General features: G+C 37.5%; 2 protein-coding genes across 6 annotated transcripts in view; one reads left to right on the top strand and one right to left on the bottom strand.

Annotated features, from left to right (window-relative positions):
• Positions 1-21,980, top strand: part of si:ch73-72b7.1 (netrin receptor UNC5C) — a 194,300-nt gene extending 172,320 nt beyond the window's left edge. For both annotated transcript variants that reach the window (XM_017413777.3, XM_017413776.3), the window contains 9 exons: positions 2,312-2,529; positions 4,359-4,494; positions 6,381-6,468; positions 8,847-9,015; positions 11,526-11,759; positions 13,496-13,645; positions 13,773-13,937; positions 16,634-16,812; positions 18,686-21,980. In XM_017413777.3, coding sequence (XP_017269266.1) covers positions 2,312-2,529; positions 4,359-4,494; positions 6,381-6,468; positions 8,847-9,015; positions 11,526-11,759; positions 13,496-13,645; positions 13,773-13,937; positions 16,634-16,812; positions 18,686-18,848 — 1,502 coding nt within the window. In that variant the 3' untranslated portion in view covers positions 18,849-21,980. The remainder of the gene's footprint in view (positions 1-2,311; positions 2,530-4,358; positions 4,495-6,380; positions 6,469-8,846; positions 9,016-11,525; positions 11,760-13,495; positions 13,646-13,772; positions 13,938-16,633; positions 16,813-18,685) is intronic.
• A 1,214-nt stretch (positions 21,981-23,194) lies between these two features.
• The window catches only part of bmpr1ba (bone morphogenetic protein receptor, type IBa), a 57,136-nt gene continuing 52,376 nt past the window's right edge, over positions 23,195-27,954 (bottom strand). For all 4 annotated transcript variants that reach the window (XM_037974671.1, XM_017413782.3, XM_017413781.3 and 1 more), the window contains 8 exons: positions 27,551-27,653; positions 26,653-26,749; positions 26,360-26,498; positions 25,811-26,003; positions 24,990-25,287; positions 24,683-24,858; positions 24,296-24,426; positions 23,195-24,214 (listed from right to left, as the gene is read on the bottom strand). In XM_037974671.1, the coding sequence (XP_037830599.1) occupies positions 24,089-24,214; positions 24,296-24,426; positions 24,683-24,858; positions 24,990-25,287; positions 25,811-26,003; positions 26,360-26,498; positions 26,653-26,749; positions 27,551-27,653 (1,263 nt within the window). In that variant the 3' untranslated portion in view covers positions 23,195-24,088. The remainder of the gene's footprint in view (positions 24,215-24,295; positions 24,427-24,682; positions 24,859-24,989; positions 25,288-25,810; positions 26,004-26,359; positions 26,499-26,652; positions 26,750-27,550; positions 27,654-27,954) is intronic.

Below are 27,954 nucleotides of genomic sequence, written 5' to 3' on the forward strand. Positions count from 1 at the left end.
AATGTGTTGCTTCAAACCGTCTACACATTGTTGAGGGTTTTAGGGCATGATAGATGTGCAAGTTAGCGTTTATCAATTCTTGATTTTATATTTTTGTAATTTGTTGCCAGCATCAAGTTTCTTTTGGTCTACTAAACAAGTTTCTTTTAGTCTGTTAATTTCCAAACTATGTAATTTGCAATATTAACAACCTTCAATCAAAGTAGAAAATGTTTTAAAAAGTTGTCACCTACTGAGATAAAATTATTTTTATATTCACTCTGAATTTTCTTTTTCTTTTGTTTTTTTTTGTTTGTTTTTTTGCTTGATATTTAAAATTCATGTCAGACTCTGTAATAAAGATCAAGAAAGTGAGGAGCTGCGAAGAAAACAGCGAGGTACAAATTATCATATGCATTCAGGGGTGAAAGGCTTTGCATGTGGGGAGGTAAAGGTAACATTGTATCTGAAAAGCATTTGGATGCTTGACACTTGAACCACCTTTGATTGGTAATAATGAAGAATTATGTCCTTGAATTTATCTCTCTGTGTCTCCTTCTCTCTGTGGTTTTTCCACAAGTTGTTAATTAAATTTCAGCAGGAATGATTTGGCAGGAATACCCGCTGGCTTTAAGGGTAAACAGCATGGTGATGGAGAAAGTGGATGAGTGATAGGTGACAAGTGTGTGTGTGTGTGTGTGTGTGTGGGTGTGTGTGTTTGTGTGGGTTTGCATGTGTAGTGGTGGCAGAGTGGGGTTATAATGAGTGATTTTTAAAATTAGAATGGCTGGTCTCATAGAGGGAACAACAGGATTCCAGGCTCTATGCCAAAAAAAAAACATAGTGTGGTGTGAACAAAGCTGGATTCATTCTCAGTAGGTAACTGGGCTTATTGCGATCAAAGCAAAATTCGGTGAGTTGTGATGATTTTAATTATGGATAGGCCTCCTGTCTCTTTAAACAATGCATGCATTATTAGTTGTGGCTGCTCTGAATCAACTGAGATAATGGAGCGAACAAATTGTGTTCTGGTCTAAATTATAAAAGGTTTTGTGCTATTTATGTCACGATCCACCATTTTCGTGGTTGTTGTTTTGCTGTTTTATGTCATTCCGTTTGTTACTGTGTTCTTATTTTTCTGGGTTTCCTTGCTCTTGTATTTTTTTGAGATTCACGGTTTTGTTTCCCAGTATCTCCCTGTGTTATCAGCCATTTTCCCTCAGTCACTCCTGCCCTTAGTTAACCATTCTTACTTGCTTCCCATGTTAATTAGCTGTCTCCACCTTTATTCACTCCTCCCAGCCTATTTACCTGCTTGTCTTTTTTGTTTGGGGTTTGGATTCCTGTGGATCTCAGTTTCTACTTTGTGAATCCCACTAAAATGGAACATTTATGGAAGACATTGTAAACTTCAATCGGCATGGCAAATGCCATTTATTTATGGCAGCAGAAACTTAAAAACTGAAACCAGAAAAACGATTAATTAAAAGCACCCCACACACTCTGCATATAAGGGAACTAAGCAGAGAGTTTTGTTGATGCCTCCTGTTCTACTCCTGGTTTGCTTACATACTCCTCATTCTTCATTATACATGAACAACTAACATCATATATGAAGTAAACTTTCTAACACTTCATAAAAAGGTTGTTTCTAACAGTAAAAACACACACTGTAGTAATATTCCATGTTATTTCTTTTCATGTAGAATATTTATATTTTCTATGGTTTGTTGTTGTGTAATTTTACACAGCTGATTAGTTATTTACATTTATAACCATGATATTTTAGTGTAACAACCTCTCTTATAAGGGTTGTCACAGTTACACTCAAAACTTTGAAGAGCTGAAGGATAACAATGGAACATAAGATATTAAATCTCTGCAGTCATTTTGACTGTTAATCAATTTAATTAGCAAACGTTTATAAATGTAAATTTTTTTTAGATGGTGTACATTATTTGCTCTTTAAATCCACACAATCCCACTCTGTTTACCCTGTTGCCCACCTCCCTGCAGCATCTGTGTGCAGCAGCCATGACTAGTCCTTCATCCAGGTCATGCCCCTTTGTATTACACTATCATACCTGCCTCAGATACCTTATCAGTAACCTCGCCTGGCCTCATCTTACTCCCCTTGCTCCAGCTCGCTGATCTTCCATACCGCAGCATTGGATTGCAGTTGTAATACTGAGATTATATGATGTTTACCTTTAGCTTTCAATCTTCCTCAAACCCCAGTTTCTCAAATCTGTCTGCTTTATGTTGTATTTTCTTTCTCTTCATTTATAGTTGACAGTTTCTTTCTTTTTGCCTGATTGTGTTATCTTTTTAGCTGATCTTCTGACAGCCCCTCCTGACTTGACGAACGCTGCTGCGATGTATCGTGGTCCAGTTTATGCTCTTCATGATGTCTCCGATAAAATCCCAATGACCAACTCTCCTCTCCTGGACCCTCTACCTAACTTGAAGATCAAAGTCTACAACTCATCAGGTCTGGTCACACCGCAGGATGACCTCGGCGGAGATTTTACTTCTAAATTGTCTCCTAAGGTAATGTTACATTTGCATCCACTTAAGTTGCTGATATATTTAATCATTTTATCTTGTTTTAGCCAAAAGTATAATGTGTACAAAATAAAACCGAAGGAAGTTTGCTTATTCTGCAAGAGCACAGCTGGGTTTCTAAAACGTGCAACTATTTCTAGTCAAAGACAAAACCAAACACTATTAGTATACATGCAGCTCAGTGCCCCAGTTTCCTCCTTCTGCTCTGTCAACTACATGGGCTGCATACGAGAGCAACTTGTCGCAAACACAGATGAAACCACTCAGTTTCATCACAGTACCTGACCTTAGGCAGTACAAGAGCTGAGCTTCTCATCTCTGAGCTCTACAAATGAGAGGCACTTTTGGATGATTTCATCTTTCATTTTTGCTGTTTTTTAATTGTTCCCCTTGTGAAACTTCTGCTCTAGTTATATCTGACTTTCCCTCAGAAAAGTGAGGTTTTTTTTGTCCATTGATAGTCTGTGTTCTGCCATCATCACACTCCAGTAATTTCTTGTCAGATTTGTGTGGTTTAGATGTAAATTTAGATCTTATGTGCGCATTCCACGTCCAAAGGTTTGATGAAAAATAGAAAACAGTCTTATTTATGAGCTAAACTAAGGTAGGTTTATTTGCATTCACCCTTCCTCTGCTCACCCACAACCTCTGCTTTAAAGCAATAGTTCAGCTCTTTTAAAGTGGGATTTTGTGAAACATTAATAAACATTAATTAAAACTTCAGCAGGTATTTTTTATAAAAACATTTTTTACATATTTGCTAAAACAGTCACAATGTCCTGACAGTAGAATATGAGACTCTCTGGCTCCTCCCAGTGGTCCTACTGCCATTTGCAGAAATACACCGCTCCCGGTCAGAAACAACCAATCAGGGCCAGGAGGAATGTCTTAGCGGTGTCAAACACGCTCGTGTACATGCTTCTCACACCCTTCCCCTGCACAGAGCGTGCCGTCATTCAAGCTCAAGATTACCAGTGTGCTGCCGCTGTGCTAATGGCGAAGAAACAACCTAACGTTACAGGAAAACTGCCAATTTCTCAGGTTCACAGCAGGCTCCGCTGTGGGGGAAGAACTGTGGAGGGAGAGCTGTGGTGAAGGAGAGAGCAAGGGGGAGGGACCTGTAAGGTGTGCTTGTTTAAATTTTCAGACTAAGTCAACAGTTTACTCAGAACTCCCTACTGCAGCTTTAATAATATACCTCTTTGAATTAACTTAGTTTAAACAAAATGTTTAATTCTGACTGGACTGAAAAGCTAAACTCACACAAGTGCAATTTTTTCTTATAAAATAATTTTTTACTGACTATAAAATAACATACTTGACAAAAACAACAACAAAAAATAGTATAATTTGTGGAATACTGTAAAACTCCAGTGCTTTGTAGAGGACTGAGATGCCCTATACAGAACATAAAAAGCATGCAATAACTTTTACAACTCAGAGGAAGACACTGCACAGATAAAAGATTTCTGTACATCCACAGACTTTCATTAAAATCCATTGTTGAAGGACTTGACATTGCTCTTACAGAATACGTTTTTCCTTATTCCTCCCAACACCTTTGTAATGCATGTTTATGTCATTAAGGTCATAAAGCTTTCATAAAGTATGGCTGCAGCTCACTTTTATGCATTTTGTCCTTTGTCATTGGTCTATGTAAAGAAAGGTTACCAGTTGATTTAATATCTGCTGAACACCATCAAACTCAGTACAGCACATACCAGAAATCCTATCATGCTGTGCTCTGTTCATCTTTGTCTTGTTAGATGCTTTTCTTATACATCGTATTGTCACTTATGTCCTTTTGATCCCAGGTCACTCAGTCTCTGTTGGATAACAGTGACACCATGAACCTTCGTAACCAGAGCTTGGCCCGGACTCGAGATCCTTCCTGTACTGCTCACGGATCTTTCAACAGTCAGGGAGGACACCTCATTGTTCCCAATTCAGGTAAATCCTGTGTGAGCACATATCGCCTCATTAGATTTTGTTCTGATCGCTTTCAGATAACTTCTCAAACTGTGAAAATGCCAAAATAGATATTTTTAAAAAAAGTTTATAACTTTTTTTATAGGCTAAATACATCTTTAAGACGTATTGTAGTGAAAAAGTGCACCTCTATATTTATTATTTCTGTAAAAATGTAAAATTTTGATTAAAGATTTCAGGTAACGTGCCGACAATAAGGACATTTCTTTAATTACACTTTCTACATCAAGGACCTGCTATCGACTTTGTCTTTGTATTCTTTGCCATTGTACAAACATCTAAGAATACTACAAAAAGGATTTACAAATAAAGGCTATTAAAAGCACCACCCTGGTAAGATTTTCAAAAAATATATATTCAAACACAATCATCTCTAAGTGGCACAGAATTTAAATGACTACTCTTGAACTAAATTTGGTGGTGTGACCAAAATATTTTATGCAAAAAGAAGTATTCAGTTTCACTCAAATTACATCTGAAATCTGCCATTAATTCTTGCATAGTCAACGTATTGTTTCTGCAATCAGAAAAAAAAGGATTGCATAAATTTGTCCTGCATGGGTGGCATGCCAGGAAACAGACTCTTCCGGCCTAATGGAACATCGGGGCTGAACAGTAGTTTGACAATTGATATGAAAGTCTGTTGGAATTGGTGTGCTTTTGACAAATGATTTAAATTATAGTTGACTTTCCAAATTAAAAGAATCACTGTTTGGTGTAAATTATTTTGAGATACAGTTTACGGTGTAAACCAAAGATGGTAGCTTCAAAGAAGAGCCTCCATCCAGCAGTGAAGCATGGTGGTTTAAAATGCTGTTGTTTAGAGCAGTAGTTACTAAAGATTAGTTTGGGTCCTTAAACACTAAGTTAAGGTTTTATAATGATTTCCAGAAATATACTTTAGTTTAAACATGACAGCAAAACTTGCAAAAATGCTTGAATGTATATGGTTAGTCTTATCATTATGTCTTTGTTTAATTGACCTATAAGGCATGTTTGCATACCTTAACCAAAGATTTGTTGGGTCCCATGTCTCTGCTGATGTCATTTTGCGAATCATAAATTGCAGTGTTTGGGAACCACTACTTTAGTACACTTGGCAGATTGCAACTATTGTGTAAATCTTAGTTCTGATCACACTAATGTTTCTAAGATTACTGTGAAACCAGTGTTGAATAGGAAGTGAAATTTGTCAAATGTAAAAGGAGTTTTAGCTTACTTGTAAATCTACTAAAAAGCTTGAAACTAGAGAAAAGGATGATTATCGAGTAGCCATGTCAAAGCTCAGATTTGAACCCAACTTAAATGATATTTATTTCAGACTTTCAGTGAATGGTGGATAACTCAGCAAAAACATTCACATGAAGATATTTTAAGGAGATGATTTGATTTTCAAAGCTTAGATTGTTCTCAGTTTTTTCAAAGAAATATATTTCCTTTTGATTATTATTTTTTCCCCCAATGAGCACTGTATCAAAAAGTATCAAATGTTTGCTCAAATATGCATCTGTAATTTCAATTTCAATAAGATTTTTGTTCAGTAAGCTCATATGTTACATTTTCAAAGTAGTGAACAGGCAAAAACTATGAATAATGTAAATGGCTGATATGAAGCAGTTCTCAAAATCTATAAAACAATGCAGATTTTTTTTTCCTTGATTATATATTTAAGAGAAGGTTGTACATTGGATGCCTTTAAGAGGATTGCTTTAAAATTCATCATAATCATAAAATGATAATTGGCTGCATCTTTAATATTTCAGCTGTGCATGGTGAGATTAATAAATGTTGAGAACCTATTATTTTCTTCCCGCATGTCTTTGCCTTCCTTTTCCTCCTTCATGCAGGTGTGAGCTTGTTGGTTCCAGCAGGTGCTGTTCCTCAGGGGAGGGTGTATGAGATGCATGTGACTGTGCACAGGAAGGACAGCTTAAGGTGAGTTTTGTTTATCTTTTTCCTTTCTTTTTCCCATTTCATATTGTTTGTTTTGTGGTTATGTGGAAAGTCTTTCACAGTGCAACGCTGGTTAAAGAAGCACAGGCAGAGCTGAATGATTTATTATTTACTGTATATCCACACACGCACTCTTTTTGTGGTTCATTCAGCAGAGGTCACTTGATGCTAGAAATCAAGCACTAATATCAGAATTAGAATTGCACTGAGCAGATTAAAACTGCACATCTGACACATCCGTAATAACCTAATTAACATCATAATCTGTTTCATAATCCACAAAATTAATTCACATTTCAATCTGTTTTTCAAAGTTTACAGCCAGTACACTTTGGCCAATTGTAAAGTACTTATCATTTATTGTTTTCAAATGTTTGAATATAATGTTGATTAAAGAGCAGCAAACGGATTGGTATTTACTTCATGGGATGTTTAAGAGTCAAAGAACAATTATTAGGCTTTTAAAGCAAATGCACTAAGATCTGTCTCTGCACAATAACTAAAAGATTAGTGGCTAGTTTGGGGATTACTGTAATCCTATTACTTGCATTATAATCATTTCCTCCTAAAATCTGTACGAGTGAGAGGAAGAACTCTGTTTTGTACACAAAAGGCAAATAATGCTATTTTTATGTTTTAATTAAGAGATTTTTGTGAAAATGACCAGGCACATTATGTTTTATCCTGCTTCTTTTCTTCTCTTCCTTTCCACTGAACTGAGCCAAACGCATCTGCATGACTTGGAGTAATTAAGAAAGTATTTTTGCGTGAAACAAACAATTGAGGAGTTGTAGCACTTTGCAGGAGACACAGTAAAACACAGTCTGAGCTATGTTTTCTGTCCCATGCATTTCATTCGGGCTTTCTCTCAATCAATGGGAATCGATAGCAATTACACCCCATGCTACTCGCTACAGTATTTCTAAGAGTCAGATGTCTCCTGTGTCCTCTGTCTTCATTTCACTCAATAACTGGCAAGCAAAACTTACAAAGCTAGAGACACTCACTCACTTCAGCTATACTTGGCAAGCCAAAAAACTTCTGCTTTAGGAGTGAATGTAAGGAGCCATGTACAAAACACACATCATTTACTGTCTTTCTATGGTTGACAATAGATAATAGCATACAGGGTATGACCAATGGATAAATAGGTCTTTAAGCTCTATCTGAGCCAGCTGAGTCATAGTGACTAAGTGTTTTCTATAGCATTAAGTCCAGTGGGTAATCAGCTTTTTAAACGTATTTTAAAAGTTTAAAATTTGGTTTTAGGTTTAGATATATTGATGGCCGACGAGCACTAAATAATAAATACTAATGGAATTCAATATACATAGTCTCACATGTTTTCACAGTAGAAGAGATCGAATCTTCTCTTGCTGTACTGTAGCATAGATCCCATTAGTTAGTAAGTGCTTTAGGTTCCAAAGCCCAGATGTACCATAAAAAGCAAAAGAGACTGTGAACATTTTTTTTTGCCTTTGAGCTGTGAACTACTGACTCCAGCTGGTGCTGACTAGACTGATTATTTTCTGTATGTGTTTTAGTGGCTCTGATTTCCTCTGTTTGTTTGGTTTTTTGAGAGGAGGGTCCTCATTTGTAGAGGGATAATCTGACCTGCTACCATTAAATCATCAAACTCTGTGTTTAAAAACTCTGCAGATGCAGTTCATCACTTTAAGAAAAGAACATTTTTTGTTACAAATGTTTTTTTTTTGTTTGTTTGTTTTTTTGTTCAGTTTACTGACTATGCTGCTTTGTTTTAGATGTCAGAAATTTCCAACTTGGTTCATTCTTCCAAGTTTCAACAAGCTCAAGTGTAGATGGGCAGTATGAGTGCAGGGTAAAGTTTGTAGATGGACTGCAACCTGTTGCACGTCATATCAGAGAAATTTGCAAAAATGCTTCACAGTTATTAAAATTGAATCACAAAAAAATGTGGTCTATCCCCTCATTGCTGTACAATCGTTCCAGCTCACTCATACTTTTTTGATGGATTTCATCAAAAAAGTATTCATTCTTGCAAGTTGTAAGAACACAGAGCATAAAGAAGGAAGGATATGGTGCCAAAACTTCATTACTATATTTTAATAGTTGCAGATGATCTGTAGTGGCACATTTTTTTTTTTGGGGGGGGTATTAGGAATGAACAAGATTTTGAATGAGATTATGACTTTTTTTTATGGACATTCTACTTAATCTGCTTTGTTCTACCCAAATCGTTTTTAGGTTCAGTATTTCATCAGTGTTATACCACAACATAGCCTTTAGTTGTTGAAGCTCACTATAGCTGGTGGCTAACAGTGCGTCCTTCCTGTGACTGTCTTTGATCATTTCACCTCAGTGTTATCTATCTTTTCCAGACCCCCGGTAGAAGACATTCAGACAGTTCTCAGCCCAGTGGTGAGTTGTGGCCCTCCAGGAGCCCTGCTGACCAGACCAGTGATCCTCACCATCCACCACTGCGCGTACAATGTGCAGGAAGATTGGCTTATACAGCTCAAGAATCAGCTGGCCATGGGAGAATGGGAGGTGAGTGTTCAGCGGGGGAATCTGGTAGGTTTGCGTGAGCTGGGTGTCTTTAAAATTATTTTACAGAGCTGTAATATACAGAGAAAACAAGGTTTTATTTTGCTGCAAATGTGTTGCTTAATTTGATTTAATGCAGTGTGCGGTCATATAAATAGACACATGCAGCTACAAATTTCATATAAAAGAAAGTGTGTAAGTTATTGCACAGCTGCACCCGTCCTCATCCGAATTTATTAACATGTAGTCATAAATACAGACGGCTTATGTACGCAGGCATGCACGCATAGAAGAATAATCTAAATTACATAGATACCCTGTGTGTGCGCGCAGGAAGGAGGAAGAAAATGAAGAAAAGAAGAGAAAATGTGGTAAACACAAAGTGCCTACAGGCTAGCAGACAAGCAGGGGGTTGAAGACTCCTATCAGAGGCAATTTGTTATGCTCCTGCTATCATTTTCTTCTTTCATCTCTCTCCTTATATTTCTATCCATCCTTTTTTTCTCAATCCTTCTTTCCCCTCTTCCTGTGTCTCTCAGCATGAAGTCTCTACCTCAGCAATCCATTTCATGTGTGCATGACAGCAATCACATGTATGAATGCATGTGTGTATCGCTGTGTGCGTGGGTGTGGGTGATAAGGCTGTCTTGCAGCATCGCTGTGTCAACAAGGCCCCCGTATGCTGTCTTCTGTTGCTTATCACAGCTCAACACAATGTCTCTGCACAATTAGCCATGCATAAGATTTGGTGTGTGCGTGTCCTTGTGTGCGCACGTATGAGAAAGAGAGCGAGAGAGAGAGAGAGAGAGAGACGCTCAGAAGGGCTTCGAGTGAATAAAGATGAGAAAAATGAAAAGTGGAATTTCATCATGAAGTCGATTTGTTTTTCTCTCATTGCCGTAGAACATTCATTTCCCATCAGAAAGTTTCCCCCCCTGCAAAAACAGGCAGTGGGAGGTAATTGAATTCCCCTCATATCAGGGAGGAGCAGCCACAGTTGTGATTACCAGTAATAACAGATTCAGACCATATTGCTTTCCTACCTCTTTGTATTGATTCAGCTCATCTGTAGGAACAGAACTCTTCATGAGCTGTGAATCAAAACTCAATATTTTTATCACACATGTGCATGTAGAACATTGATTCCACAGCGCGTTGGCATCTGCAGGCGCGGACACACAATTACTCTCACGCAGACAGCTGAAGATGCAGTAGGCAGATAACAAGAACCCAATGAGGCCGTGCATCCCCAATGAGCTCAAAAGGCCATATGGATTTATCATAACTCAGACCGTTTCAGAGAGCTGTAAAAATGACAAGAACAACTGCCAGAAGATTATCGTATAAGATTGGGCAAATTTCACAGACAAGAGCTTTGAACAAGTGGCATCATTTCCTAATATATATCTTAATTTACTTTCAGAATTTAAAATGCAACCAGAGTTTACATTGCATTACATCGCCTTTCTGAGATGATGTAAAATACTTTATTTGGAGTTTAATGACTAGTTCAGATCTTTTAAAGTGGAGTTCTGTGAAAGGTTTATAAAGTTTATGAAGAATGAATATCTTACATGTTATAGATAGCTCTTTGAAGAAGTTTAATTCTGACCAGACCAATGAGCTAAAGGCTAATCTTAGCAGGGAAGAGAAAGAAGTGGGTTGTTGCCATCTTAAAGTGGTGCCAATCTCCAAAATGTCATTGTGGTTTAAGCCATCGCCATTGTTGAAATCTTTACACCAACATTAGTTTCTCTATACTTAGTTATTGCAGCAGAAATATTATGATTTTCCTACTGAAAGGGCAGAAATCCTGCAACTTTTAGATTTAGACTAGCCATTATCTTGTCATTCTGGTTCAAATTAAATTAGATATTTCCAAACTGAGTTTGAGAGAACTATCTACCACAGGTAAGATATTAATTGTTTATAACCTTACACAGAACTGCACTCCGAAAGATTTGAACAATCAACAATCCTAATACATGAGTTCTTTAGTGACACTGGAAAAATATATGTTTAAAACAACTGAATGCATCGGACATAAATCACAGTTTTGTTTACTCACCAGTTGTTTACATTTGTGGGAAAGGTTCCATGTGTCGATCCAGTTGTGTTATGTTAACGGATTGAATGTGGCTTAAAGCCTGTGAACTCACAAACAAAGCCAGCATCCAAATAACATCCACTTTTAAACAATAGATGTTTGTATGCACAAATAAAGCACAGTCCCAAAATAAAGTAGAGGAAACAGGAACTGGACTCTGGCTCACTTTGTAAATTTACAATCAGCTAAACTTTCACTGTTTATTCATCAACAAAACATGACTTTTCCTTGGTCAATATATATATATTTTTTGTCCCACCAGAAAACCATGATTCAGGCTGGTGTCAAACTAGTTTTCCAAAAATGAAGCCCGATTAATTACTTTAAAGACTCATATAAACTCATTATGACAGTTTAAAAAAAAACGTGTTTGACTTGTGTGTGTGTGTGTGTTTGGCTCCGACAGGATGTGGTTGTAGTGGGAGAGGAGAACTTCACCACCCCCTGCTATGTGCAGATGGACTCGGAGGCATGTCATATTCTGACAGAGACACTGGGGACTTACTGCCTGGTGGGCCAGTCGATTAGCAAAGCAGCCGCCAGGAGGCTCAAACTGGCTGTTTTTGGGCCTGTCTCGTGCACAACATTGGATTATCACATCAGGATTTATTGCCTGGATGACACTCAAGATGCACTTAAGGTAAAGTCTTAAAAGTATGTGAATATAACCAGAAATGTGCCGGCCATACGCGCTCTATAAATTCTTTATGACACGTGATATGTGTCTGTTGTTGACACAATGTTGAAAAGTTTTTCTGATGCCTTGAATAAAACAGTGAGGGTTTTGTTTGAGTGTGCTGCTGCATTCTTTAGTCCTGTGAGAGATTCTGTTTTGTTTGGACCACTCATACTAATATTCTTGCCTGATCATTTGCATTTGAAATAAGATCTTTTGGCGCTCGAACGAGGATGGATTGTATAAAGTCATAAACAGAAGTATCTTCACCTCTAGTCTTCTGGAGATGTGCTGAGAAGCAGTAAACAAAATGGGGTCAAGCAATGTCAACACGGAGATGCATTAGAATTTAAACAAATTCAAAGCACTGAAGGGACCATCTGATACGGGAGATTAACATTGGTAATTTATTCTTGCGGTGATAAGTCAAGTGTCAGTGCAACTGTGCACACAATCGCATAAACATCAACATGCACTCGGCTTTACCAGTTCGAGCAAACAGTTGTAGCTTGAAATGGAAGTTCAAAGGTGGACTTTTAATGATGAAAACTTTGTGTTGAATAACTGAAGTTTGAAAGCTGCTGAGCCTAAAGTTGATCAGCGGGGAAAAAAAGAGGCTTCTATAAACTTATTTGAGTGTTTTTAATATGCTTTCATTTGATCATTTATGCAAGAGCCTGTAAATGTCAGTTCTGTAAGTATGAGTGTTTACTTTACTGCACGCTGGTGTGTCTGATGGGTAATCTTATTATAAGATTCTCCTTGGTGGGTTTTTAATGGATAAATAGGAGTAATTTATTTTGTAGGATGTGTAAAAATTCTCATAGGACTGTGTATACAAAATGTAATTAAAACATTTCCAGCGCACAGCAAAGTACACTGCTTCCTTTTCTTTATAAAATTGGCAAAGACATCAAAAACGGTGCATTATTTATTACAATACATTGTGCCAGCTCTTGAAATTTAAAATGCAAAGATGTGTTCAGATAAATAAATAAAATAAATTGTATTATTTTTTTACATGTGGTGTGAAGCTTTACATCCAGTCATTTTTAAGCTATGAAGCAATGTCATTGGAAAAAGGAAGAGTCGTTTGCATTTTACTGCTTTAGCAGAAGTATTTTTTTTTAATTCAAGAAAAATTATGTCAAAAAAACAAAACTAACTTGGACTAGCTGGTATCATCAGAAACCTCAGTGCAAATATGTGTTTGCTTTATTAAGCAGTTCAAGATGCAGGTTGGTTGTTGGATTCTTTCTTTGCTGTACCAGTGTCTGATGGGGTGTAATTATGCTTTGAGTCATTATCAAAAATAAAATAAGAACCATTTAGCAGAAACAATAGTGACCCTTTCTGCTTATATTTCCGTCCTTAGGGTAAAGGTAGTTTTTTTTTAAGTATTTTACTAAGGCAATAAATTGATGAGTGGAGCTTTATTAATAAAGACTGTATCCACCTTTTCAGTGTGTGGTTTTAGCTCAGTGCAGAGGAACTTTGGTATAATCCAAGGAACACATCAAAGCAACATTTTCTGTATTTCAACTGTACTTTATTCATTATTATACAAGATAAAGACTATAAAATGACTTGCATGTCAAAAAATGGTTAAGGGAGCAAAATTAAGCAAAGGCAAATATGCGGAGGAAATTTAAAATGGATTCTTTCTTTCTCTATTTTTTTTACTGGGCTGTTCTGTGTAGGAGGTTCTTCAGATGGAGACCCAAATGGGAGGAAAGCTTCTGGACGAACCAAAGACTCTGAACTTTAAAGACAGCACGCATAATCTGAGACTGTCGATCCACGACGTGCCACACACACACTGGAAGAGCAAACTCATCGCAAAATATCAGGTTTTTGGAGACGCACCAACGCGTTCACACTGCCAGACATACGTCACACTGGGCAGCGTATATCACAGGTAATAGAACTATCTCAGATTTATGGACCTTAAAATGTGCTTCTTCATCTGCTCCTTAGGAGATCCCATTCTACCAGGTGTGGAGCGGCAGCCAGAGAACTCTTCACTGTACCTTCACCCTCGAGAGACTGAGCTCAGCCACCGCAGAGATCAGCTGCAAACTGTGTGTGAGGCAGGTAGAAGGAGAAGGACAAATCTTTCAGCTCAGCAGCACATTGGAGGAGGTAAAAATATACAAAAACACACAAACCCTGCGAAACAATGCTGATTTTAACTAAAAAAACAACATGCTTCTACATTGTAACATATCCAGTCCAGTATAAAAAAAAAAAATCTCAAAGTTGTTTTTTTTGTTTGTTTGTTTCTTCTGTCAGACAGTCGGGGTCCTGGTATGGTTCTGTGACTCTGTTCAATCATTCATACAACAGCTGGAAGTCACATAACACCACAGGATAACTCCTGTTTGATTTTACTTGGCCGTGTAACCATAAAGCCACATAAAGTGTGTATGTGTGCTTGTGTTAGTGTGGGTGAACAGCTTCATTTCATGGTGATTAGGGCTAACAACTTGTACTTTAGACTTTTTGAAAACTTGTATTCTTAAACCTTGTACAATCAAAGAAGTTGGCTGGATAGATTTTTTTTCACATGGAACAGCATGTTTTTTTGACTTGCTTAACTAAACAGCAAAATGAAGATGACGGTCAAGATGTTCTTCTGATAAAGAACTGTTTCTGTGTTAAATTAAGCCAATACTCTTAAGTGGCTTTTGATTTGTTATTTAGGCTACATGTTCAGATCTTTGATATATTTGTGGTACGTTTATTCTCACTGGCATCTGCTTGCCTCAAAGGTACAAACACATTTTATTATCATCATTTTTTTTACATTTGCAATTAGCCTCCTTTTTTGTCTGCCTTCTATCTTTGATTATTAGGTGCATTTTTGTACAACTTGCAAATTCTGCCACCGACCGAGTGTCGAATGGAGTCCAGCAAGTTTGTGATCAAAGCAGATGCTTATTATCTCATTGTTTAAACTTACAAGTGAAGTGTGCTTCCAGCTGAAGATGATGCATTCAGTCTTAAAAGCCAGATGCATATCATAACCAGGGATGTGATACAAGGGCACAGAGAAGGACTTAAAACAGAAAATGGTTGCTGTGAATAAACAAATGGCCGTGCAGCGTGGGGTTGTGCCAAGTCCTTACTTTATCTGCTTAAGACTCGCTAGTTCTGTTCAAACTGCGTCTTGTGCTGTCGCCTCACACGCAGAAGAGCTTGGTTTCATATCTCCACTGTTTTTAGTATGTTTTTCCTGTGCAGGCGTGGGTTTTCTTTGGTACGTGTGTGTGCATGGTTATAGTTCTGTCTAGGCTGTACCCTGCTTATCTGCTGTTGATTGAGTGAGTGGTTCGTTGAATTCAATGGGAGCTGAAGACTCGTCCTTTTGGATTGGTCATTCTCTTGAGTTTCACACTCGAGTCCAGCAAGTCCATTTAGGCGAAGGTAACACAATCACAGCAATAGATCAGCAGTCGCAATGGAGACAAATAAGTGGGGGCCATGATAAGTTGTAGAAGCAACAGTATTGGTAGTGGTGGAGGTGTAGCTGGAGAAGTCATTCAAACTGGATTTTATGAGTAAAACAACTAAATTTAACATAGCTAAAAAAAATCAGCATGTCTATATTATGTGCTGCACATTAGCTAAAACTCTGAAACCCTCAACCAGGTTGTGCTATTGAACAATGAATAAATAACACTTTAAAGCAGATTTAAAGCATTTATCATTTCAGCGGGGACTTTAAAATGTCCCTTCACATCAGTCATTCAACCTCCAGCAGCAGCAGTTTTCAGCTGTAAAGTGCGGCTAAGTAGGCACAGTAAATAGTTCTTATTCACATCAATGGTGGCAGTTGTCGTTTCCCTCTGCCAAGACACATTCATTAGTCTGCAGCCTCCTTTCAGGCTAGGAGTGGCAGAATAATGCGAAGGTTTAGAAAAAGATGGAGATCGACAGCGAGAGCAGAGTGTGAGCTCGACAGCAGATCTTTGTGTTTGTTTCACTCTCGTATTGATCGGGAGTTTCTGTGTTGGTCACAGCAAACACAAGTCTTTGCCAAAAGGATGTAGACCTATTTGAATCTGAATTATGATCAGTTAAACGGCCAGATGAATGTATATTATCAAACATATGTGGATTTTAAAGTTTTCTTAGTACTATTGTCCTCTATACCAGAAAAGTTCACTTAAATTTTGGTGAGGTACATATAAAGAAATTTCCAAAGTCAGAATTTAAAAGTAAAATAAAGACATTTGGAAAAATGAATGTTGTAATGCAACCATACAAGTTGTTTCCCCCTGTTTTCAACAAACATCAAGCATTTGCAGTCAGGCAGTGTTGTAACACTAGCCTACTAACTCCTGCTGTAAACCACAGCACCGTTTAATATACAGAGCTCATGTAGAGTTAAAACAATACATGTTCTACTACATTTTCATGGCTGATCTGTGTCTGGAAAAGATTTAATTTCTGTCCAGATCTGGACCTGCACTCCATACTGTTTAGCAATGTACAAAAAACAAATTTTCTCCATTATATATATTTTTTTGAAACACCAAGTCCCAAACACGTTCAGGCATTTGATTAGGATGCCTCCTGGACACCTCCCTTTGGAGGTCTTTCGGGCATGTCCCACTGGGAACAGGCTCAGAACTCGCTGCAGGGATTATGTATTCTTTCCGGCATGGGAACACCTTGGGATCCCCCAGGAAGAGCTGGAGAGTGTCACTGGGGAGAGGGAGGTCTGGGTTTCTCTCCTGGACCTGCTGCCTCAGCGACCCGGCCATGAATAAGTGGTAGATGGATGGATGGATGGAATTCTCAAACTTTTTTTAAAAATGTTTTTGTCTTTCCAGGAGGTCCAGTGTATAGACACGTCTCTGATGGATCCTGCCAGCAATATTACTACTTTAATGGGGCCTAATGCTTTCCGGATTCCTTTATCTATCAGACAGAAGTTGTGCGGCAGTTTAGATGCACCACAGACCAGAGGCAATGACTGGAGGATGCTGGCCCACAAACTCAACCTGGACAGGTAACACTTTGAATTCTTTTGTTTGTTTGTTTGTTTTGTTTGTTTACCTTTGATGTTTTACTTCATTTAACTCATAAATCACACAAATTTGAACGAATATGTGGCATGTCTTGACCGACTAAAGTTTCCTTTAGGCTCTAATAAACAATTGCATTTATACATGGAAAATAGGAGACATCTCGATGAAAATTAATTTACAGTTAATGTATTGATAGTGTTTTGCTGCACAAATAAAAACAATTGGAAACTCGGTTCAGTTATATTTCACCATCATAAAGCAACAACAACAGAAAAAAACTAAATTCTTTCACCAAAAAGTTTTAGTTGATTTTTTGCTTCCATTGGATTTACAGCCGTAACATTCCCAGTTTTGCTATGCACAGATGTTTGTCTTGATGATTCGGTCTAGTGGTTAATTTACTTGCTGCCTTCCAAACCAGAGCCAAATATTGAGAGGATAATTAGGCACAAGTGCACGTCGTTGTCCCAACAGGCAGCCAGCTCATGATGCAGCCGGTTGATGTGGGCACCAACTATTTTTGATCAGCAGGTGAATTGGTTGCAAAATTGTTGTTTATGTCTACATTTTCTACTAAAAGGTATGCTTCAAAAGAAGCATAATAACATGCTATTACAAGGAAATTCCATTGTCTATTTTCTGCTCTTGTAAATGTCACATCATATCAGGGACCTCAAAACAGAATGCACGCGTGGCTGTCACAGCCATCTTTTCTTACATAACGTGTATATTGTTCACGGTTATAAATAAAATAAGCTTTATTAGATGGTTTGAATGAAAGAAAATGTGAAAGAATTTTTAAAAAAGAAATCTGTAGGACAGAACTGGCAGAAAGGAGCAGAACGGTGATGGCATGTCTCTTTGCTTCAATTCGAACAACACCGAAATGTGCCAACAGTACAATCACAGGATTCACAGAACAGAAAGTCTCATTTTTACCCCCATGAGACTGAAATCTGATGGCTTTTACTCTTCAAAGCAGCAATGAGATCTTTGTCACTGATGGATCAGTGTCAGATTTTTCCTCTGCTATCAACGTGGTCTTGACTCTTGACAGCTGTGGCGATTCCCTGGTGAATTGTTGACATATTTCTGTGCTTTAATATGATTTCAAAGTGTTTTTTTTTTATTTTACTTGTTTAGAATTGTTTAAGTCAAACATACAGAATGGCAAATCCTTTGAAGAAGTTTTACCTGCCATGTTTATTTTTAATTTTTTAAAAACTTTGTTACTCATTTTTGGTCCTGTTATTATGTTGTAAAGTAAAGGAAAACAGATGCCTTGTTAGAATGTATATAAAATATATTTTATTTTACATTTTGTTTTGCAATGTTTAAAATTTACAATCTAGTTGGGCTAAAACCTACAGAATATTTGAGATCTTTAGAAGCAGGTTTCTATGGGAAGGTTATGACTCTTGGAACAAAAATAGTTTAATTCTGACCTGATTGATCAGCAAACACAAAATGACCAAGACCAATATGCTTTGCTACCATATTAGAGCAACTTTTCAGTTGCCCTAATAAGCAGCCAGTGGGACTTACATTTGTTTTTTATTTTCTTTTATATTTCACTGAAATATCCCTGTAATGCAAAACTGACAGCAATGTAAAGGTTTCAAATAATCAGTTCGGTCAGAAAAACTTTTGTTTCTCCAAAGTGAGGGTGTTCGAAGAGCTACTGATATCATGTAAGATAATAATTATTTAACACCCTCTTCAAAAGAACAATCTCTTTATTGCATCTGGCATTAAACTTTCCTTATGCACTATTAAACATTGACTTCTAACATCTAACTGATAAACATGTTTTTTTTCAGTTTGTTTTCTTACTTGATTGTCTTTATTTTGCAGATACTTGAATTACTTTGCCACCAAGTCAAGCCCAACAGGTGTAATCCTGGATCTGTGGGAGGCCCAGCACTTCCCTGATGGAGATCTAAATGAACTGGCGGCCGTGTTAGAAGAGATGGGTCGCCACGACAGCAGCCTTGCCGCTATGACATCAGAACACTGACAAAGCACCGTATTTAATATGACAATGGCAAAACTCCGGAGATAATTACACGTGAATTCTCTATGGCTGATACTGCAGCTAGGGCTGAATGAACCAATTAGACTCGAGTAAATCAAAAGCTGTCACCATGGCGACGGAGCACTGTTTAAATACCACGGTAATCATGTCAACACGGTAAAAGGAATAACAAGTGCTCAAGCTGGTGCTGGACCTATGTTTGTATTTTATTTGTGTGTATTTGCGAGATGTTGTGACCACAGGAGAGATAGCCCTACTAATCAGGAACAAAGAACATGTACACGCCTAAAGAAGAGAGAAAAAAAATCTGTTTTCTATAGTAACACCAGTTTTTTTTTTTCTTGCTTCTTCTATACCAAACAAAGCAGCAGAGGCATGAAAAGAAGATAAACGAAACAGATACTGACCTTGAAAACATCCAGAGGAATGGAAAAAAGGAAGAGAAAGTAAACTAATTGCAGGAGAGCAGGGAAAGGTAGATTGAATATACACAAAGACTGAGCTTGACTCTTTAAAAAGATGAGAGCAAACACAGAGAGCAGGTAAACTGATTACAGGAGGGAGGGAGGACAGAAACGTATGATGATGGAAGCGGCGGCAGGTGACCATCTGGATGGAAAACAGGTAATGAGAGGGGAGATGAAGCTGTACGTGTTTGTCGGTACAGTTTGTCGCCTTTATATCGTTTCTTAGGGAACGCTCTGTGTATTCTGCTGTCCATATGTGTGGATCATTTCCTGCTACGGGATTACATTATTATTATTAGTCCTGACCAGAAACAAGCCAGAGCCCACAGGTTTCTCCTTTTCCTGAGATAAGTGGGGTTTAAATTTTGTTGAAGATGAAAGTAGTTTCTAAAACACTTTCATATCATCTAGATCCATTAAAGGTAACAAGGGCAAATGGACTGTTTTGAAAAGTCCATTCCAAAGAACATTACTCAGCTGGATGCAAGTAAAACCTGTTATTGCCATGTTTAGAGTCGCATGATTGTGACAGACATGGGAAATCTATATTTACAACAAATGAGATAAGGAGAAAATTGGTTTCATCGCTGTTTTTTTTTTTCTTTTTTTTTACAAATTTACCTTGAGCTTAAACTCAGGCATCATCATATATTCTGCAGTGATGCTGCTGGACATGAAATCCGGACTTCTTTCTGTCGGACTGTTGAGGCTTGTTTCTGGCCAGGGTTGGATGTTCGAACTCTGAGAATCAAATTTCTTGTTTATTAATTTAGTTTTTTTATCCACCTATAAACAAAGTAACAATATTATATCATAGTAAAATAAAATCACACATTTTTCATTTTTTATCACAAAATGTAATCTATCGCTTTCAGTGTCCCATCATCACAGGATGTCAGGTAGATTTTCAGACTGTGATTTTGCTGGTCACTGGCGCCATCTAGTGGCCTTTGAAGACTCAAAGTAAGAAATTTAACCTTTTCTTTGTCAGTCATCTGAAACGTGTAAATACATGCTTATAACAGTCATACTAATGACATTATACCACCCTATTTTGTTTATTGATTACTAGTATTAACATTGTTTTTATTATTTTTGTCATTTTACTGTGTCTGGGTTTGAACCGCATGAATGAGAACATATCAGTCATTTCCCATGTTTTTCAAACTTCTGTTGGCAGCAACAATACAACACATGCTCTGTTTGTAAAATAAGTTAGAGATTTATGCTAAAAAATTGACATGACTTAAATTGGATTATTTGAAATGTGGAAGGAAGAAATGTAACATTAAGCTGGATTTCAAATTATTGCATTTACTTAAGTCAGTAGTATCATGAAAACTGTACGAATCCAGCTTTAATTTTGGTGACTTTCGGATAATTTTCAGATGCCTGTGGGGACATTAAACTTTTACATAATATAAAAGGACAACATGGACATTTAGCTGAAGAGAGACACATGTAAGCCATTCACAAAGTGTGTGGAGAGATACTGTTTGTGTTTTTCAGCATTAGGTATGCAGAGATGAGTCTAATAAAAAAAAAAAAAATAGATAAAAAGGATTGAAGTTGAGCTGAAGAACAATACAAAAGGTCAGATCTTTACCTGGACATGACAGCTTTCATTGCTCGGCCATCCACACAGGAGGAAACACTCAGACATTGATTTTTTCCCATTGATTTTCCTTCCTTGTTTAGTCTGTGAGGAATGTGTAACCACAAGATCTGGACCTTTTGTACAGGTGTAAAACCAGAGGTGGACGATGCAGAAACCTCAAGGTGGTTCCGTGTGAATTGTGAGGAGTCAGTATTAGACCAGATTTAGATGAGAGGCAACGGTTTTTATTTTTTAAAGCTTAATTTCTGATGTTTAGTTTGAGGGAGTCAAAAGAAAACTTTCACGAGGATAAAAGCCAAACACATCGCGTCAACTGTCCCGTTTGTTTCAGAGTACACGTGAAACACAAACGCATCGTTCACACAGTCTGATCATCAACGTCAAGCTGAGTCATACAAGAGCTATTTTAACTGATTAAAGAAAACCCATCAGTTAAGAAATCAAGATTAAATATGATGTAACTTCACATGAAAATGACTTCAAAGTTTACAGCTTACCAGCAGAATAAACATTTTATCAGTGCTGTTAAAGGAAGTTTTTAATAAAACATCTGGGCCTCCTGAGTGTGATCCTTCATGATGTGAAAATGGAGAAAAGTTAAAATATAAAAGTATGTACAAATATTTTTTATCTACAGTATGTACAGTTGTGTACTGTTGACTATATTTGGCAAAATTCAGAATTTAAAAAGAGCAGTACAAATAGATAATAGTTTGTATGTTTCAAGTTTTTTTCTTTTCCTGTTTTGTAAAAGCAGTGTCTACTATGCAAACTTGGCATTGGTTATCATAGAAGTGTAACTAGATCAGTCTTTGGAAGTGCATTTTAATTTTACTATCATGAGTGGTTTGATTTGATTAGTGTGGGATAGTAATGGTCCATTTTTCGCTAACTCTGGCACGCTTCAAGAGTCTTGCTTAATCTTGCTGACTGCTTGCCTCTCTATCTCCTCTAATTGTTTTCTGTACAAAGTGTAAGAAAGAATTTTTAAGACAATTAATAAATTATATTTATAAGCAATCCTAAAAATGTGTTGTAAAGTGGTTATTTGTTTTAAAAAATGCTGGTGGTGTAAGGGTTTATATAATCATTTTCACATGAACTGCTGTGATATTTTTGAGATTGGAAATGCTTTATGACAGCAGCAATCCACTTTTAATGTAACAAAGGCTCCACTTTTATGAAGTGAAGAATGGACCCTTTCATAACTACTCTCCTCTTTTTGATGTTTAGTAAAACTTCCAGGCAAAAAGGAACAATCCCCTTTTTTTAATGACCTTGTTCAACAAACTGTTGCCTGCAGAGTGGCCTGTCTTCACATTGGATGTTCCCTTTCTTTTCTATTAACTGTATCTGTTAACATCTTTGTTGGAAGTGATAGAATAAAGATATGGGTGGGGGTTTTTTGTTTGTTTGTTTCAAACACAAAGACTGGGGTACACTTCAAAAGCTCAGATTTTTTAATTGCATAATTTTAGCAGTTCACACATCCCACAGCTGCAGTCTCCATAATTTTCATTACTGGTTGTTGTCGAGTTTTGGTGAAAAAATGTAGAAGTGTAAGAAGTCTTACTTCTCAATGAATTAGGATTTCAACTCTGAGCTCAAAATATCAGTAGCTGATGACAATAAACAAAATCAGTCATGAGTATATGAAATAACTGGTGCTGATTTTAAACAGAGAACTCCACCAGAAGGACTCAATGCTTAAGGACACAGGATCTGAGCTGTTCTGAAGAGATTTCTGAGGTTGTTTCTGGGATCCATTGGAGGCACTTGCCTAGTTTTGGGAGTCACAGCACCAAATGATTCAATGGTCACTAGCACTACTAAGGCGTTGACTTTCCATTACTTCTTTATTTCATCTTTGGTATTTCTCAAGCTGCTCACATTCCTTCTTCTTAGTGTTACAGTTACGTGGGCTCACTAAAGCTGGTTTGCACAGTGGTGTTGTCATATAACTTTGGACAGAAGGTCAGGGGTTCATATCCCAGTTCTGCCAAGCTCCAGCAACCTCAATGCGATGCATAAAAATGATGCTGCATTGTCCAGATTAACAAGGTCTGCATTAGACATTGATGGACCAGGGTATTCTGATGACAAATGGGTCATTAAAACAAAACATTTGTGGACAAAAGTAGAGACCTTAACACAGTTGGTTCTATAGGGATAACACCATTAACACTATATGATTAATCCCAATGAAAGGAGTTATATGGGAAGGATGTGACAATGTGCATGTATCTGGATATTTGCTTTATGAACATTTATTGTTTGAATTTTGTTCTTCAAGTCAATTGATCAATGTAGGGACTCCTCCTATCTGACATTTCTTTCACAAGTAATATAGCAAACGGCAAGAAAATACATATGCCTGCAATCCAGATTAATTGGAGCATATAAACTTTATTTTTCCACATTAGTCTCATAGTGTGAGTTTTACATGGAAAAATGCAGTTGTACAACTTTATTTAGCCTACTGCACCTCACATACAAATTTAACTTCAGTGTCTACAAACGTTTTCACCTTAAACAGAAATTTACAGTAAAACCTCAAAAACATCACTCACATAAGATCAGTCCATTCAAGAGTGACAGAGAATGTGCTCAATCCAATAATAATATTAATAATCTTAATAACAATAATAATAATGATCATAATAATAATAATAATATAAAGCCAGTAGTGGGACGATGAATGAAAGGAGATGTTCTGCCGCAGGTTGCGTTGAACCTGACCCCTTCAGTTCTATCGATCGGACCTTCATCTACAGGTAGGGTAGCTTTCACAGAAAGCACAGATACAGCATTCCACTTCCTGGTCAGTAGACTGTTTGAGTTTTTCTGCAGCTATAGCCTCAAGTTCAACTCAGGGGTCTTCCTCAAAGACCTTTGGAGCATGTGCACAGGGACGTTTGCTTGGTGTTAGACACTCACACTGATCTAAAATGATCTTTGAACTTCATTGATGGACCAAACCAGAGTTCCAGGCATTTGAAATCAGAGTTTATGATCATATGTTCACCCAAGATGTTTCTCCTGCTTTTTCCTCCCAAAAACGAATGTCTGCGTGGCCTGGGTTGGAGGAGCCAGTGTGATCATCATTGTCCTTTCTATGCACAGCTGGCAGTGGCACCTCACAGCTTGATATCTTGTGATTCTGACATTTTGGCAAGTGTCTTTTTGACCCGCAGAGCTGTGAGGCGGCAGGCCGGGTTGTGAGCCCAGCATTCTGTTATCAGCTTTCCCATCTGTCTTAAACACTGAGGAGATAAAGACTCATATTAGGGAGGTCATCTCTTTGTTTGTGCGTGTCGAATGTAGCATGTTTTCATTTGTGTTACCTCATCACTGGTCCATCGATTAGGAAAAGATGGTCGTAGTTTTTTGATGCAGACCACCTCTCTCATGTCTTCGTAAGAAGGGTCTGTAGGAACTAACTCCTGATACGGTAACTGATACTCTTCCAGAATTCCTGCAAGTAAGATACATTCTGATGAGATGAAGTTTGGCTTTAAAGAGATTGTTTGGCATTTTGTGGACAGGTTATGAACATTTAATATTTGTTGTAGAGTTGTTCAATTTAATTCTGACCAGAATAACAAGCTAATAGTTAAGCAGGGCCAAGGCCAAAGTAGACTGCTGTTGGCCGTCCACTCAGGCAATGATTTAATTCATAAAATAGAAACAGTTATTAAGTCCTGAAAATGCATATTTTTCTGTATATTTACCTCCTGAGACACAACGCCGAGCAATCTCCCAGAGGATGAGCCCAAAGCTGTACATGTCAGCCATGATAAATGACTGAAAATGACTTCTGTTCAAAGTCTCGTCCAAAACCTCTGGAGGCATGTAGCGCTTTGTGCCAACTCGAGTGTTGGGAGGGATGTCTACTTCATTCGTGTCACTGCAGAGTTTGAGAATAAAGTAATAACTTGAAGCAAACGAATTTCACTTTAGCAAAGCATCGGTTCACATCAGAATGAAAGGGGATCACTTCTGGTGCTGATAATTTTTTGATGCCAATGACACACTCACCTGATAAACTTGACTGCCAGTCCCAGATCAGCGATACAGCAGGTCCCATTTCTTTTCACCAGTATGTTCTTACTCTTAAGGTCTCTGTGAGCGATAGCAGGTTTTCCCTGGGTGCCAAAGATCTCTGTGTGGAGGTGACAGAGTCCCGACACAGAGGAGTAGGCGAGGCGCAGCATGGCTTTATTGTCGAGAGTGGTTGATTTGAGGTAGTCGTACAAAGATCCGTTTTCATGGTAGTCAGTGATCAGGTAGAGCTGCGTCCAAGAGCCAGTTCCTTTGATGTCTGCAGCTATGAAACCTGTGAAGAGAAAGAACAGGGAATGTTTAGATTTTCACAATTTTCACATGATTCCAGAGACTCTACTGTCATTTATTTCTATTAAGATAATTTATTTTTCTATCAAACTTTAACCTTGAGCTTCTTGCTGTGTGGATATTTGTGCAAAAGAAGATGGTCATTATGAAGTTCTTTGTTTTATTTAATATTCCTGACAGAATTTTTTTTTTTTAAATATGTATGAGATCTGCAAAATCGATATAAAAAATAAAGATTTAATTTTTTACCTAATTTCAAGCTCATATAAATACACTAAACTATTTATGCTCTAATAACATGTAATTTTAGATAATATGTGAATCATTTAAGGGTATTACTACCATAATAAGAAGTAAACATTTTGATTATGTTCCTTTGCTTGTTTTCATAGCAGAACACAAAGTGTGAACTTTAGATGAAAAGACAAAAATAATAATACTAAGAAAAAATGCACACAAATAGAAGTGAGATCAGGGATCACGAAGGTCAAGAATATCAGACTCACCCAGTATGTTCTCATGTCTCATTAAAACAGTCTGGTAAATTTCAGTCTCTCTGAACCAACTGGCTTCCTCGGTGGTGAAGAAGACTTTAACCGCCACCTTTTCTCCCCTCCACCGGCCCATCCACACCTCGCCGTACCTCCCCTTGCCGATCTGCTTCACCATCTGAATCTGCTTGGCTATCGTTCTCTGGACCTGAGGAGGAGCAAAGGGCAGGTCGCGCTCAGATAAGTTCTGACCTCTGTGTGTGAAATGAGTTTTATCTCATTTATTATCTTCTATAAAAATCTGGAAAAAAAAACAAGTTCAATCAGTTTAAGGTTTGTTGGTAAAAGAGCTCCTCAAAAAATCAAGAATGTTTTTAGTTTGTCTTTTTCTCTGATTCTGTAGTGTAGAAACTAACTAAAAACATATATTTCAATTATCTTCTAATTTTACAAATTACAACAGATTTTTTTATCATCTGTGGAAAAAAATAAACTAAAGTAGGTTTTAAAAAGTGACAGTAATGTTTAGAAACCGGTGCTTGCGGTGCTTTGTGGGTATCTTACCAACAGGGGGAGTCCTGAGCCTGAGCCAGAGCTTTGTGATTGTTCGATCAGATCCTTCAGGGATTCTCCTGGTGGAATGTACGTCTCATCTTGTTCCAAACCAATGCTGTACCGAGGACGAGACTCTTGTCGCTTGTACCTGCAAAACAAAATTATTCAGCACATATTCATAAAAAAAAAACATAATCATCTTGTGAAAAGAAATAAACTGCATACTGCAGACTGCGAATTAAGAATGAAGTGAAGTGCACTGAAGTGGGACAGATTTTATGATAACTGTTGCGTTTAATCACCTGAAGTAGCAGAACACTATGATGACAGCCAATATAAGGCTGCAGATAGTGACTGAAATCAACAACGCCATGTGGTGGATCTTCTCATCGACGTAGACTAGACAAGATAGATTAAAAAAGAAATGAGAAAGTGTCATATGATCGATAACAAGTTCCCATCATAAGAATATAAATAAAGCCACGAAACATTCACCACATTTGTCTTTTTCCAAGCTTTTCTTGATGAATGTGCAACAAATGAAACAACAATACACTGAAGAAAGTCAAGCTCAAACAGACAAAAAATATTGATTCAACATTTTTAATACCGCTGATATGAAAAAAGTGAAGAAGCTGTATATATTTCACCCTAATGTATTTATCCTCAAAAGTCACAGTGCAGTTGACTACAGTAAATCATGTAAAAATCATATTTCACTCATCAATTTTTAATTTTTTTCTGGCACTTTTTCTTCCCTCAAGACCCTGTCGACAGTGAGAGGGAGCCCTCGGCCTCGTCAATGAATTCTCCTTCTGATCCCACATGATAAGGTTACAGATTGATGACTCTCCCCTCAGCGTCTGCTGAGGCCTGTGATTTCCCAGGGAATCTTGGCTTACTGTTTCTGAAATACTCAAACAGACTGCCTCTCCCTCACACCCAGAGTATAATGCTGAACCCAGTGGAGACCTTGGTTTTTCTCTTGACGCTGTGGTGAGCTGAAGGACAGTTTGACATTAACTCCCTGACACCAGCTCTGACTTCCTGACAATGTCACGATAACTTTGAAACCTTGACTGCATCACTTTATCATTTATCATTCCTCATTTTTTAATGACCATCTTCGCACAATAACTTGAGCGCAAAGCTGGCAAAAAAAAAGCAAGTGGAGGAATGAAAGTGGAGAGATAAACTTACGAGGTGGTTTGAGCGGTGGCAGTGTGGGATGCAGGTTTCTGTTACAATAATCTTCATCTGTACAGCACTCCAACGATCTCCTCTGATGGGAGACTCCTGTGTCCTGAAGACAGAAAAGCCATAAAAAAAACAAGATCTTAGGTTTCTTGGCTTCATTTTTTCCCACAGTATAGTAAAAACCTGATAACATGCAGTAAGTTTTGAAAATGCAACTTGACTATTGATCTGGAATTAAAATTAATCCGTTTATACAAACCAGTTTGTAATTGAAAGTTAAAATGTCCAAAACACAATACATTATTGAACAATGAAAATAACAATGATTTAGAGATCTTACATTTATCAAAATAATAAATATGTATAAAGGTGTATAAATAGTTTACACTTCAGCATCATAGTTACGC

Source organism: Kryptolebias marmoratus, linkage group LG1 (genome assembly GCF_001649575.2).
Source record: "Kryptolebias marmoratus isolate JLee-2015 linkage group LG1, ASM164957v2, whole genome shotgun sequence".
Taxonomy (NCBI): domain Eukaryota; kingdom Metazoa; phylum Chordata; class Actinopteri; order Cyprinodontiformes; family Rivulidae; genus Kryptolebias; species Kryptolebias marmoratus.